The sequence below is a fragment of the Hirundo rustica genome, chromosome 27, assembly GCF_015227805.2.
Source record: "Hirundo rustica isolate bHirRus1 chromosome 27, bHirRus1.pri.v3, whole genome shotgun sequence".
NCBI lineage: Eukaryota > Metazoa > Chordata > Aves > Passeriformes > Hirundinidae > Hirundo > Hirundo rustica.
The window spans coordinates 4,292,273-4,308,062 of record NC_053476.1 but is presented as its reverse complement, the minus strand read 5'-3'; the positions used below and the strand labels follow the sequence as shown (position 1 = coordinate 4,308,062).

Below are 15,790 nucleotides of genomic sequence, written 5' to 3'. Positions count from 1 at the left end.
AATGTCCTTCTGGCAGGACATCAGAGGTCAATATTAAATTTCATGAACTCGGGACGGTGAAATCGGAAAGGGAAAGCAATTTTATAATAAACGGTTAAAATAATTTAAAAATAGTTACACTACTATCAAGCCCATAAATAAACTGCCTGAATCACCACCAGGAGCAAGGAAAAGGGTAGATATTTTGAGAATAGCCCTCGGAAGATAATCACAGATGCTACAGACAACTGTTTCATTAGACTATATATATACATACACACCTAGATATTAGTGCAAGACACAAGGTGACATTTATCCTATAAAGAAAAAGTACATTCAACTCCATTATCATTCAAAGCCTGCCCTATTTCTCATTTCACAGCTCGTATCTCCCTTTTCTAATTCCCTCTTCAGAACTGTGGAGCAGAGTGAATCCTTCGGCAGAAACAAATCCCAGCTTCATGCAACATCAAACCAAAATACCATCAGTGGTTCCCCACCTCACTGGGACCATCCAACACGAGACCAGCCGAACAATTTGAACAATTTTGCCAGCCTCCACAACCCCAGTGTTCAAACAGCTGGTTTGTCCTGTCCTGTCTTGCATGCAGCTGCCAGCATCTTTAATTTTGACCTTAGAGAATCCCAGAATTCCAGACTGGTTTAGGTTAGAAGGAACCTTAAAGCCCAACTCATTCCATCGCCCTGCCATGGGCAGTGACGCCTTCCACAACACCAGGTTGCTCCAAGCATCACCCATCTCTCTATTACTGACATTTTAAATAATTTAGGATGAAATTAAAGCCTCCTCTTTGGCTGATTTGGCAAAACATACCTCAGCTTGAAGTTTGGGTCCTCTGGTATCACAGATGCACATTTTGTGGCCTTTTATTCCACACCAGGCTTTTCAAGTTGGCTTTCTACATGCTCCCGTTAAGACTTGCAACTGATTTAAAAGACTAAAACATTTGTACCTTTTCCTTTTTTTTTTTTTCCCTAAACTGTTTGAGGATGTTTGTGTTTAAAAGGGAAGACAAAACCATCAGATCTCAGCCAGCAAGTGAAGATGGGAACGTGAAAATCTCTTCCCACCCACGTGCCAGGTCAGCACTGTGTGTCTGGGCATCGCTTACATTTTTTACACCTGGAAATTCCAAGTGTTCCATCATCACCTTGCTAAGGTACCAGTGGATTCAGACTAGGAAGGATTGGAGAAGGATAAATAAATTTTCTGCTCTGTTTTATCGAAGTTTGCCTCTATATCCAGCTCTCAGTACTCCCTGGCTGGACAAAACGCTTTAGCTCTAGTCTAATATTCTCCTGGCTTCCTGACGGGTACATAAAATGGAATTATAATGGCACCAGGCCTCCATAAATCCCTTCAAATTTAGGATCTTTGTGTCTGCAGAAAGATCTTTGTGCCTGCTGCTGTAAGATGGCAACTTGAGGAGAAACACCCTGAGCTGATGACCTGACATGCTCCCTACTTGGCAGAAAGCCCACGGCCACACTGGTAATGGCTTCAGCAAAAGATCGGCCAGAATGAAAAGCCTGAACGGGAAAAATGCTTGTTTAGAAACAAACACAACTGGTAACAAATGGCAAAGAGTCTGTGCATGTACTCTTGGAAATACTTTCTTTAAAGAATGCTCGAGCTCTTAAATATGGTCTGCAATATTCCAACCTAGTGCCTCCTCCAGAAACGAACGCAGCTCTTGTTTCACTCAGTAAACACTCGCAAATCCTCGGTAAACACTTGTTAAAACAAGCAATAAAAACAGGTCTATCCATGGAAAAGCGAAATACTGAGTTGCAATTTCTACTCCAAACCCTTTCAAAAGTTTGCAGTACTTGTAAACAACATTCTGCTATGCTTATCAGTCACTGTGACACCGGTCTTCCTGCAGTGTTGTGAACCCAAGGACTTTGCTGAGTGATGAGCAACAGAAGGCTGGACTGACATTTGTCATATGCTAACTGGCATTTTCCACTATTGTAAATATCTCTCAATTAAACCTGGAATCTATTGGAAACTTGTTCACTTAATGAAAACTGTCATTTGCTGCGAGTCCGAATCCCTGTTATTGGTTCCCAACGTGTACACGTGAAATGAAGGAGGTCTGGAACCAGACTCAGATGTAAATGGCAGCTGAGCAGTAAATTCAGGGCTGAATCTGCCTCTGGGAATGCAACTGAAAATGTGAAATTGATACCCTGAGGGGGCCATGCACCAATCTGGGGTTCTTCCCTTTGGCTCCAGCTATTGCCTTCCCAAACAAGGAGACTTTGCTGCTGCACCTGATGGTGGATCTGGCACAGGGAATACAAGAAATCAATCCAACAGGGCTGACACGAGGCAGAAATCACCCTTTTGCTCTAGGAACAGAACCAGAGTGCCAAAGCCCTGAAGTCTATAAAATCATACAGAGACCAGATGAAAATACACCCTTGTTTTAAGTAGTATTAAGCACCCACAGGTCCCAACAGTCATAAGAAAACCTGTTATTTCCTGTGACCTTACAAATCCACCCTCTCATTCCCAGCTTCTGGTGCCTAGGCCAGCAGGAAGAATGATATTTAGTTTATGGGTCACATTGATACTCACATCCAAGTCTGCCTTTCAGTTACCCAGGTCTTAAATTGTCTGGACCAATCAGCCAATTTCAACAACCATCGGATTTTCCCTGCTACAACCTAAATTTTGCATTAGATCCTTCCAAACTGGTCCTTTAAAAAGATTTCCTTTTTTCTAGACGCTGCTACAGGAACTCCTCTTTCAGGGCAAGAAGCATCTTATGGCAGAAGACCAATTTTAGGTAAGGAGGCTATCTGCTGAATTTACTGTCTGAAGGAGGGTTTAATTTTAAGGATTTCTTAGATACCACGGCCAATTTTCCAAAGCTCACTTCAGCAGCCTGAAGCAATCACACTTCTTACACCAACCCCACGACAAGACGAGACCGAGTGCTGCCAGTGCTGGGGATGGGGTTGGCAGAAATCTTCATCTGAATTTTTGTTACCTTAAAAATATGTGCTTTGAGGATGTGATGTCCCAGTTCGATAGTCTGCTGTCTATTTAATTTCCCTTCTTGTCGGGAAAACCAGAAGGCAAGCAGCGTGTGGCCACTCCTAAAATCAGAAGAAAAAGTCTGTTAGTATTTCTTATTGCACCAACAAAACAACTTTTGAGGACAAAAATGCTAATCCTTCAACCACATCCAGCTTTGGGAAACAGAGCTGGCTGAATTCGCACTTGTAAACCAACAACTAATTGCATCCTTTATTATTGGTGACCACTGCTCATAGCTCAAAAATTCAATAGCTCAAAAGCCCCCAGACATCAGCAGACAGCAAAAAAAAAAAAAAAAAAAAAAAAACCCAATACATTCTGTATGAGCAGATGTGAATTTACAAACACCAGAGGTACAATGTCCTGAAAGCTGAAGCGTTAATTTCACAGAGAGCCACATTTGCAAAGCAGGTAACCAACCTGAAGTCATCATGTTTAAAATATCCACACTTTGAATAAAATGGCCTTTAAATGACACCTGCACCCACTGCCCAGGGAGTGAAACAACTTTATTTCTCTGTAAAACTCCTTCTAAACACGTTCTCCAGCTTGTCCAGTAATAAAGATGCTTCTGGCAATGCTCTACCAGATTGACAACCACAGCAAATTAACTGAACTACACACCAAGTCCTGTTTACAGCAAAATATAATAAAACAGACAACAACTTCTGCTGCTAAAGGTGATTTTTACCGACATTTTTAAACCTTTAAACACCTACAGATTTCCATCTCGTAACACTGCAAGCTCAATATGGCTGAACCTTCTCAAAGAAGCGAGAGGATGACTCTCCACAGACACACGAAACACGCATGATGCAGAAATGTGAAGTTTTAATACCATTTCTGGGTGACATCAGCGAATAACCTGCTCCTGCAGGTGTCCCAGGTACATGTGGATGGCGATGCAGCGAGCAGGGCAGGAGCCAGAGAGGCTCCATGCTGGGACCTCAGCGGTCTCTGTGATTTTTTTATTGGGTTTTTTTTTTGGTTTTACCAACAAAATTATGGTAAAAATATTCTTCCCTAAGCCCTTGGCTGCTCCCAGGGGAGTCCTTTTAAGCCACTTCATTTCCAGAAGTACATAAAAATGTGACTGCACTAAAAGCAATCGAACCCCTTCCAGCCAAGGAAAATAAAATATGATCTAGGCCGTGGCTTTAAAAGGGCTTTTAAGGATAGGAAATGCTATTAGCTCATCCCTGTCTGGTAAAGCAAAGAAATACTTTGGATGGCCAAACATCTAGTAAACGTTACACAAGACAGAAGCTTTCACAGCAATGGGGATTTACCAGCTCATCCCCATTCAGGGTGAATTACCTTCCATCTCAAAATAAACTCAAAAAAAAAAAAAGAGGTGAATGACTCGTAATGCCCCGGCCAGGTTTTTGGCAAGGTGCCCCCCGAGCCCTGCCAATGAACCTCCTTTTGGATCAGTAACACGTGGATTTGTGTGAGCAGAGCCCAGCGGTGCTGGGAGGACAGGAGTGTGCCTGCTGGAGCATCACAGCGTGACTGGGGAGCGCGGCAGAAATAACCGGGACGGGAACGATGGAGGGCCCCAAAGCAGAGCTTTAGTGCTGGTCTGGTCACAAATGCAGAGACTTTGAATGGTTTTTTTGGGGAGGCAGCATCCAAAGACCCCGAGGGCGTGGCTAACTTAATAAATACGATTTTCTGGGGGCAGGGGTCCAACCCCAAGCAGGGGATGGGGTACGACTTTATGTGTCAAACCAACGGAGAACTAGGAACTAGAGACACGACCTATTTTGGAATGATGCCATTAGCATCCTGATTTCCATATCCTGCCTCCCACGGTCTCAGGTTTATGGTTTCTGCACAGGCTACCTGGGCTAAGATAACCATCTCTGCTAGCTCAGTTGCCACACTGGGGGAGCGGGATGAAAAACAAATCGTATTTTTCTCACAAGGCAGGACTTGATCCCCAGGTTTGGACAGCTGAGACAGCACCACATCCCATTTACAGGTTGCACTGGTGGGGAATTCTGTTGTGCTTCAATCCAAAATGCAGCTCTGTTTATAGAGGCACCATCAACTCCAACAACTGCTTTCTGAAATGTATTTTCACTCTTAGGGTGACTTGGCCATAAAAAGAAATTGAAGAAAACGCCCTTTTTTGCCTGTCAAGTTCCTCTCCACACCTTGGGCTGGCACACGGCCCGTGCTGGGATCCCACTGCTCCGTGCCTCCCATGACTGGAGGAAAAGCCTCTCCAGATGGTGACTCTGCCCATCACAACACAGCTTTGATGCCTCAGCTGAGCGCTGAGAATCCATCGCGATGCGCACAGGGCAGCGCCTCCAAACCCAAACTGCGCTGCGAGAATTCTCCAGCACCAACAGAAGGGACAAAACATAAAAAGCTGCCGCAGAAGGGCCCTCAAAGTGGTTACAGCACCTCGAGTTAACCCCAGCTTGTTGCCTTGCCTTCCTTTGGCTCTCCCCCTCTTTGGAATGGGAGGAGAACATCAGGTCTCCTATTAGAGGAGATAGACAAATTCATTTGCTCATTACTCTCGTTAACCTCTGGGAATGTCCATGAGAAGGAAGGAGAAAAAGATCAGAAGGAAAGGAGTGATGAGGAAATACAGCTGGAGTGTTGCCAGATGCTGCTGGAAGTCGAGAGGAACAGCAATTGCTGGACTGAACCCGGTGCCATGCAGCCAGATCATGAAAACCTCCAATTGCTGTAATACACTCGGTCCATCCCAGAAAGATTGACAAAGCTGGGTTTGGAGAGGGGCTGAGGTGTTCACCTCCACCCAAAGGGAGCTGCAAGTTCAAGAACCTGTAGGTGACTGAAAAGGGAGCTGGAGAGAGACTTTGGACAAGTGACAGATCAAGGGGGAACAGCTTCAAACTGACAGAGAAAGTCAGAAACAAACAGACATTAGGAAAACTTGCTTCCCTGTGAGGTGGCGAGGCCCTGGCACAGGCTGCCCAGGGCAGCTGTGGCTGCCCCATCCCTGGAAATGTCCAAGGCCAGGTTGGATGGGGTTTGGAGCAACCTGGGACAGTGGAAAGTGTCCCTGCCAGGGCACTGGGCTGGACTGAATGGCCTTTAAGGTCCTTTCCAACACAAACCATTCTGAGGTTTTGTGATTTAGAGCCATCAGCTCCTGCCCTTTCTGTGAGGATCCTCAGGCAGGGGATCAGGAGCTGCATTTCTCTGCGCACGAGGACCCTCCAGCCACTCCCCCCTGCCTCGGTGCTCCACATCCCAGGAGAGCAAATAATACCAGGTTTTTGCTTGTTGGCGAAAAACTCTTGGAGAATGTTTAGGGAGGCTCAGAATGGATCTGTAATTAATCCTAAGCATGGACTGAAAATCGAGAAGCTTCTGAGGTGCCTGCTCTTTGCAGCAAGAGCTGAAGCGCAGCTCCCGCCCGACACACCGGCCCAGGCTCCTCAGTCAGCTCCTAAATTGCTTTTCAGCTGCAGTTGGAAGGGTATTTACCTAAATTTAATTATAGACATGACTTTGGTGTTATGAATAAGGCATGTACAAACTACTCCAGAATGAAGTAGAGTATTCATGAGTAATACATTACCTCTGCAATGCTTCCCAGACCTTGGCTTTCGGCTGCTTGATAAATACGTGTTCTGTCAACATTAATTGGAAACTAAACCAGACTGCAACAGCACAGGCTTTTTTTTTTTTTTTTTTTTTCCTTCAATACAGCAGAGTGGCAGTAATGATTTCTACATCAAGGAGCTCAGTGGAACGATATGCTTTGAATTTCACCACTGCAGAGTTTATCAGCAGAGATTTTTCTATTTTTAATATAAGATTTCTTTTTTTTTTGGGGGGGGGGTGAAAAATTAATAGCCCTGCCATTTCAGCTCCTACAGCTTTAATCTGCTCTCCGTGCCTGTATCAACTCCTGTAATGGTCAGGAGTCTGCCTGGATGGGCACATATGTATGTGCATATATAGAGAGTATATAGATATATAATTACATATGTGTAAGCATATATATATATATTTATATGTGTAAAAAAGACATAAAAATGAATCTCTAATCATTCCAACACAGCATGAAGCAGTGCACACCTACAGCAGCTCTAAGGAAGGTAAGAGAAGGCTGCACATGAGGTTATGTGGAATTATGGTTTGGGGTGGAAAGGATCCCAGAGCCCATCCAGTGCCACCCCCTGCCACGGGCAGGGACACTTTCCACTATCCCAGGTTGCCCCAAGCCCTGTTCAGCTGGCCTTGGACACTGCCAGAGATGAGGCAACCTGTGCCAGGGCCTCAACACCCTCTCAGGAAAAGAATATTTTCCTAATATCCAGTTTAAACCTCCTCTCTGTCAGTCTGAAGCCATTCCCCCTCGTCCTGTCACTCCATGCACTTACAAATAAATGCTGGATCTGATCTCTACACAACTGGTCCCTCATCCACCCAAACACGAGTCACACGCAGTTCTGGGTGCAGAGCAGGATGTTGGTACCTCAAGCACAGTCCCCAGGTGACCCCAATTCCTCATGTCACAGATGGAAAAGGACAAAGGCTCACTGATAAACCACTGGTGTGACCAAAGAGCAGTGAAGGAGAATGATTAAATACAAAAGAAAATATTAAAAGCTTCCAGATCTGTGTGTCTTCTAAACTCTTCCAGTTCTCAGGTAAAAAAAAGATTTTAAAGGGTGTAAAATTCCTCCAGTGTTAAGGTATTGCAGCACTGGAGTAAAAGAAAAGCAAAAAACAAATGAGAATCAGTCCCGTTCACTTCTGAATCTATCAAAGCCCAAATTCCCTGATTTACACCCACATCTCCCTTTCTTCCAGCTAATCCCATGAGAAAACGCTCCAAAATCAAGAGATTTGACACCGTGCCCAGTGAATCTGGTCTTCAAAAGATGTGTATTCACATTTTGTTCAGCTCTGCCAAGTGTAATGTCATAACTGCAGTGCAGAGACTGATGTGTGCTCTGACAAAACCCAGAGCCTCTTCCCTTGCAGAAGGAGATCTCGAGGTCTGTCCTGCAGAAAGGCCAAGCTCAGCTCCAGAAGCCCCTCTCAAAGGAACAGTTTATCACCTAAACTGATTTACTGACTTTTTGTCATGTATTTTCCCCCTCTGATGTTATAATAGCAAATTGACTTGGAAGGAATTCATATTATTAAAAAATTCAAACAAAACAGTCAAAGGCTACTCTCTCCTGCACTGCTGGAAGATGATTTTTGCTCTAAAAGTGGGTCTTAATATTTGAGGAATAAAATAACAGGAAGAAATTCAGTAACACTTCATCCTTTGATCAGTTTCTGGTTATCTCCACTCCTCTCTTCTTGGTGGCTCAGTGCCACAGGATGGATTCGATTATTTTGTGGATATCATCTTCCACTTAGATGTGAAAATGGCCCAGCAGACAAAAGTTTAAAGTCCAGGAGAGAGGAAAAAGAGCCGACTTTATGAGGACAGTAACTGAAGATACTAAATACATTCAACCCCCCGCTGCACCCTAATGCTGAGGTTCGCATGTCTAATGAGCCAGCTGAAACGAGCTGCTCTGCTGATGTCCTTTATGGTGGTGGTGATCACATCTGCTCTCCATCTCATCTGTCACCATTTATAATCCATCTGCCTTTCCTCCTCGTCTCTTCCAAGTGACACTGCAGCTGCAGCTCAGGGGAAAACCTGCAGAAAAGTCACTTCACTGCACTGCTAAATCCATGTTCCAAATCCTCAGTTTGCTGCCAGTGGCTTAAGTAATTTATTTCTGACCTCTGATTTCTGGGTGAGATTAGAAAGGGACTGCAAGACAGCTGGAGAGAGATGTTGGACAAAGGTCTGGAGGGACAGGACAAGGGGGACTGGCTTTCCACTGCCAGAGGACAGGGTTAGCTGGGATATTGGGAAGAAATTGCTCCCCATGAGGATGGTGAGGTCCTGGCACAGGGTGCCCAGAGAAGCTGTGGCTGCCTCATCCCTGGAAGCGTCCAAAGCCAGGCTGGATGGGGCTTGGAGCAGCCTGGTGTAGTGGAAGGTGTCCCTGCCCATGGCAGGGGTGGGACTGGATGGGCTTTGAAGTCCTTTCAACACAAATCACTCCAAGATTCTCTGACTAGAGTTAATGTCTTGAGATGCTGGAGATGTGGAATTTGCATACAGTAAAGTTTCCTACACTCCTTTTCTTGAGTTATTGCTCGTTGTTTTTACATTTCAGAATGTACTGGGTTCCAAGTCATACAATCAGAAAAACTTCATTCTGGAAGACATATGGGAAGTTGTATTCTCAGAGTCAGCACTCCATACTTGCTGAACAGATTGGGTTTGCCTCTCCAATTTACTGGAAGACATGACGATGGACTCATCTCTGTGATTCACAAATGGCTTGAGGGGTAAATTAAAAGAGTGAGAAATGTTGTACTCTCGTTCCCATGCAATGGGTGTAGAGGAAGCTCTGCCCCAAATGACAGCTCAGCCACCACTTCTACCACACTTCTACCGAATTTAGAGCTGTGGAAATGATCTTGAACAACCAGATCCCATGGTGAGCTGGTAACAACTGACAACACGTCCCTTGTGCTGATGTGGTGAGCGCTGCCTGCACCTCTACCTGGGGCACTCAGAGAGCCCACTGCGAGCTACAACACCTGCAGAGATAAAGAACTGGCACTCTGGAGCAATGAAAAAGACATTAAGGAAGGTAAAAGTGCAAAGCAATGCTAAATAATAATGGCAGCCCCTTGAAAGCTGGCACTGCTGCCAACCAATTTGGAAAAGCTGATTATTCCACCTCTGGCCCCACAAGGTGCTAGTGGGCACTGCATTATTTTTAATCTTCTGCCTAATATATAAGGAATTCAATAAATTCTCAACCCATTATTCGGCCTCACCTTGAATTCAAACAATGCTTTTGCTTTGCTGAGTAAAATCCATCCCCTGTGGATGTGGAGAAAACAATTAAGACCTACCCTGGGTTTTGGTGAACAATTGAACATTTCAGCTAATCAATCTGAGTGTATTTTAAGAGCTTTTGAGAGTCTTATAATAAAAAAGGGAAAGAAAATCAATTAATCCATGCACCATAATGCTCATGTGAGCTCCATATGGAGGACTGATCTGGGGGTAATTTTTAAGAAGTTAAGCCATGCAATGCAAGGACCAACTCCCCACTTAAAGCTGGTTGTTGGATCCCTGAATTCTTAAAAATATCATTTTCACCAACTTCTTTTTCTCCCAACTTTCTAAATGAATTATCTTTACACTGAAGACTGTTATTTGTCAATCAGATTCAGCACTCCATCAAAATAAAACAAAACCCCCTGATTTTGCTCGAAAGCCTTCGCTCTATCATTTTGCTGGGTAACACATAAAAACATTAATTTCTTGCAGGCAAAGTCTCCACTTGCAATGTGATCCCAAGAGAAAAAGGAAAATGTAAAATACCTACAGCATAACTGTACTGAAAGACAGCTCTGGCAGAAACCATGGCAACCTGGGTGTTAGATGGGAGCTGTATCCTCCTGCCTGCATCACTGCTGCACGTTTATCCATGCAGTTATCTTGATTCGGGGTCTGAGGAACAGATTTGGTTTATGGACGTAGAAGAGGAGGGAAGAGGCATGGAAATGGCCCTGCTGTGGGTTCATAAAATGTTTATCCTTCAAAACCCACTGCCCTCTGCGAGAACAGGCCACGTGAACTGCTCCAAGGACTCAAGGAGATGGGAGTGAACGCCTGAGCAACAGACACCTGGATGGCAGAGCCCCAAAATCAGGTGAGGTGTGCCTTCAGAAACAAGCCAGAGGTGAAGCTCACTTGAGGTGAAGATCTAAAATGCTTCATTTTGTTATGGTCCCGTGGATGCTGGGACCCAAAAGCCCAAATTGGGACATTCATCCTGACAACAGCGCTGAGAGCATCTTTTTCCTGAACAAGGAAAGAAAATCTGTGAATCTGCTTCAAAGCCCCCTGTGTGGGGTGGAGGAGCAGCCCGGAGAGATTCACCTCACCCAGCCTTGTCAGTGCTGGAGACATCACCTGGGGAGCCCATCACCCCAAGATTCCTCACAACTCAGCTGCAGGAGACGCTTCCCAGGCATTCCTCATCCGACCCTACTGCAGCCTTTTAGCTCAGGATGAAATGAATCACTCTAATTTCTCTCCTCTGACTATAAAGCGAGTCTAGACAAGTAACTCAGATGTTTATACTTAAATCTGGATAATTTCACTTCTGGGGTCCATATCTGACTACAGCTCTTACTGCCTCTGCCAGGGCAAATCACTTCATTTCTGTCTCGCTCACAGCCCCTTCGGCAGCAGCACAAGGATAAAAGATTTTATTAGTGTTGTAAAAGCACGGAAAATAATTGCAAAGCAGATTCTGATTAAGTCTGGGCAGAAAGAAGCACTGCACTAGAGCAGAATTTAGGTTTAGAAATCCAAGTGTAGGAGGAACGTGCAGCAAGAACCATTTTCTCCACGCACCAGTCACCAGGGATTGGACCTTTCCCTAAAATGTTTTATGTTATTTGTCAAGGAAGCCACTTGGTTGATGTGCTGGCCTGACAGGCTGGGGAGGTCGTTACTGCAATGCTGGTTAAACGCTCTGACAACTGCCTCACTGGAGGCCTGTGTTAAAAAACGGAGGGGCTGGGAGGGGTTCCTCTCTGGGGAGAGCAGCAGTGAGAACGTTACCCTCCAGAGCCAATTAGCCTTTGCTTTGGACTGCAAACGCCTGATGAGGGCTCAAAGAAGAGGGTCAGCATCTCAACGGGCTAACCAAACCCCTAGAGGGTGGAGATCTGCTGCTTTTCTTAAAAGCACAGAGAAATGTGTTAATTCCTGGACTTGGTGTCCCTCCCCTCCCCTCTTTTCCACGCTTCCGAGAACACGAGAACTCGCTCTCACTAATGAAATCGGGAAGATAATCCCAGCTGCAGCGCTGGGATATGAGTGGACACGAGGCTCATTATCCCAATTTCCTTCGTAATGGCCTCGCACCCGGACACTCTGTCAGGGTCAGTCAATTAAAAGCACCTTCACAAACCCACATTTCACTTCAAAGCTCTTCTCAGAGGGAAGAAACATCAGCCTCAGCGACCTGACTCTCCACGTGCTGACACGGTACGGTCACACTGCTGCACGTACAGCAGCCCTGAGCTCTGCTCTGTACAACTGTCCTGCCTTCTCCATTCCCAAGGGAGCAGAAAGAAATCCATCTGGCTGTGAACAAACCAGATGCTGACAAATTTTCACAGGCTACCGCTGTGAGCTCTGTCAGTGGCCAGCTCTGCTCCTCTTCCAAGAAATAAAATGAAAACCCATTACTTATCTTAATTGCTGCTCAGGGTTTCCCATGCTCCGAGCTCAGGAGCAGCCGGACAGGAGGATTTTAAGGAGCGCTGTAGCTCAGGGACCCCTCTCTATTAATCTCTGGATTGTATCTGGTTTCATTAGTCACCATCAGAGCATAATGCAATTAGTGCACATTATACACCAGAGATATGTATTAGTCCAGTATGTATGGGCTCATGGTAGTGAGAGCCTCTTGGTGCACTGGAACTTCTTTTGGCCTGTGGGAAGGAGCTAAGGCAGGTCAGCTCTGTGGGGATACCCTGCTTGCAAAGAGCATCAAGTCCCCATGAAGTCACTAGTAATTTCCTCACATTAATGGCATACATGAGATGGAAAGTGATCCCTGAAAACCTCCTAAATGGTCTTGAGGGCAGCACAACGTGCTTGTGATGCTTGGGGAAGGCAGCACCAAACCCAAATGTTGAGCAAAAAAATCTTTCTGGTGAGTTGTTGAGTGAATATGGTCTGATTCGTGCCTTTGTGCTGGTTACACCCTTAGTTTCAGTGCAAAACCATCTAAAACGCAGCGACATTTGAATTTCCTTCTGAATCTGGTATTCTGAGAGTGCCCTTTCCCACCACTGTGAGGACAAAGAGAATTTCTGGAGCCACAGTCCCCAGATTATCCAGCCACAGGCACTGCTACCACCCACAGCACCCAACACACGCCTCACCCCACCAGGGAAGCATCCTGCCCCTAGATCCTATTTTCACGGTAGTGATGGAAAGCAGTGATTTTTCTGAGTTGCTCTTGTTAGGGATCATCCTGGCAGGTGCTGTGTGATCAGTGAGAATTGCCAGGAGTACTGCTGCTGTCCCCTCCACAGGCTTTGTGTGGCCTGGCTGGGGTGGAGGAAACTCTCAGCTCCACTGGAGCAAGCACCACAAACAGGTGACAAGCACTCAGTGACTTCCAAGTAAGGATTTTAAATAACTCCCTGACTGATCTGAAGGCACCTGCTGCTGTGAGATGCTTTAGCAAGGGCTCACTCAACAGGAATATTGTCAGAACCCACTAAAAATAAGAAGACACCCATTGGGAGGAGTTAATTGGTATTTTAATTGGCAGCCTGTTTACCTCAAAATTTAAAGTGGTAAATTACTCTGATACCACTAACAGCCACAGCTGCCTTGATCAGCCAGGTGCTTTCCACCCTCAGAAGACACCATGAGATTGTCTTCAGACTGACCACCAGGTCACTGACACATCCCTGAATCTGAGTGTTTCCCTGATTATTATGATCATATTTTAAGAAACAGGCAGAAAAATGGAGCAAAACTTATGAGGATAAACGATGAGAATCACAGTCAGATCGCCTGTTTCCACCTGCCACTAGAAACAAAACTAATGTTGCTGATAGAGATCACTGGGCTTAGAGAATATAAACCTAACTGTGATTAAATTCTGTTCCCTGTGAGCTAAACCAGGAACTCAGCTGCTGTCACGATAGAGACTCCAGATGCATGTACAAAATCGCTACAGAACAATTCTGCTCTTTGTTTTCAAAAAAGCACTTAGTAGAACTACACTAGTAGAACTACTTGAAAAAGAAGCAATTACAAAAGCTGCAGCCACACTATTCATCTTTCCACTTCTTATCTTCCACTTCCTGTGCTTTTGATACCTTTGGAGGAAGGGATGACGATTCCCCTTTTCCAGGACTGAGCTGGCAGGAGTAACCTGCCCCTGACGATAACTGAGCTAGACAGCCTGGGGCCTTCTGAGGAACAGCTCATCTCATTCTAAAGATGACTGTTACGTTTGCCAAGTCAGGTGTGAGCCCAGGGGTGCTTGCTTCCTTCCACTAACAGCACAAAGACCTCAGGTGATCAGTCCAGAACGTACAGAGCAAAGCTGGGTAACTGCGGCCGTGTGCAACCTCGCAAAATGAAACGATTCAGGTAACAGTGCAGAGTAACACATCGGTAAGCTCTGATTTCTTAGAGCATTTCCTTACCTTGGATCACAAAGAAACTTGGTTTTTTCACCTTCTTCTCTCCAAATAAGCCATTCTCGGAAAGAGGGGTGAACAAACATTCGCGTCATGTCTCTACGTTTGATAAGAAACATAGAAAGGTTCTCCATCCTCTGCTGAAAGTCCTCCCACTCCAAAGTGCCCTCAATGTTACCTGCATTAATGGCCTGAAAAATATGTTCATCTGTTAATGGGTGCAGAGAAGCCACTGCTACGTTCAAGAGAGGCATGACCCGATCAAAGGAAGACTGTGTTGGGAACTTCATATTGCACTGCAACAGGTACACTTCGGACAGGGACACTGGGACCACTTTGTAGCTGGAGCTCTTTAGAACTAGGTATCCTTTCTCTATGAGATCAAAAGTAAGTTTCAGGTACAGGTAGGACCCTTGGCTCAAGGTCTTGAGGTGAGAACTGAGCTTGCCAAACGTGGTGTTGTCCATTTTGCCATTGAGCGAGATGTTGTTCTGGATCTCCGAGCTGCTGTGTATCCGATGAAGGATGTACGCCTGCAGGTCCTGGTCGATGGCTTCATTCTCCTCCAGTCTATCCAAAAATATTCTGTGGAAGGGCAACAGCTTAATTATTTCCTACAAAGAAAGAAAGAAGAAAAAAGATACTCATGCTGGCAGTGTTTACTATTCATTAAGTAAACTTAATTGCTATACAATAGCACCTTTGAGACTCCTTTAAGACCCTCCATCAGGGCAAGAACACAGTTTGTGCTGTCAGGGTCTCACACTCTCATCTATAATCAAGCAGGCTGTGTGTGAAACAGGACTGAAATAAAACCAGGGGACACTGTTTCTAACAGTACATCCATGGACTGGGGTGGGAAATTCACTCAGGGCAGTGCCTTTGTTATTCCTATCCCTCCCAACCACGACTGACCTCCCATCCCTTCTGCTGTCCTGTCAGAGGGAAAGGCAAATCTGAGGCACAAGAAATTTGCTCAAGCTAAGACCAAGAACTTCCCTGGGAGCATCCTTCTGCATTCCACATGCACAGATAACAAGTGAGGATTTCCCAGTGCAGAGCAACTACATCTGTCTGCTGCAGGACACTGCACTCAGGGAATGCTCATCTACTGAAGCCCCTGGTCAACATAAACTGCATTTCTCTCCAGAGAAATTCTTGCCTCACGTGCTCTCAGCCACTGTGAGCAGAGAAGTGATGCAACAGATCTGTACAAGGCTGACTCCAGAAAAACCAGAAGCTCTCCCACAAAACAGAGATGGAGAGCACAGTGCGAACTCAAGCTGCAGTGAAGACCTCAGGGATGCAAAAGCCCTTATTAAATGAGGAATCCAAGCCATTGGGATGCAATTTACTTACAATTACAAAAGGATTTTCTCCAAATGATATTTAATTTACTCTATTACTGAGCAAAAAATGGAACCCAGCACTGAACAGCAAATAGCCTGTGCTCTCCCGGATCTT

At 45.2% G+C, this 15,790-nt stretch overlaps 1 protein-coding gene across 11 annotated transcripts in view; it reads right to left on the bottom strand.

Annotated features, from left to right (window-relative positions):
• The window catches only part of TANC2 (tetratricopeptide repeat, ankyrin repeat and coiled-coil containing 2), a 160,445-nt gene that overhangs the window by 28,111 nt on the left and 116,544 nt on the right, over positions 1-15,790 (bottom strand). For all 11 annotated transcript variants that reach the window (XM_040087277.2, XM_040087282.2, XM_040087285.2 and 8 more), the window contains 2 exons: positions 14,333-14,940; positions 3,000-3,108 (listed from right to left, as the gene is read on the bottom strand). In XM_040087277.2, the coding sequence (XP_039943211.1) occupies positions 3,000-3,108; positions 14,333-14,940 (717 nt within the window). The remainder of the gene's footprint in view (positions 1-2,999; positions 3,109-14,332; positions 14,941-15,790) is intronic.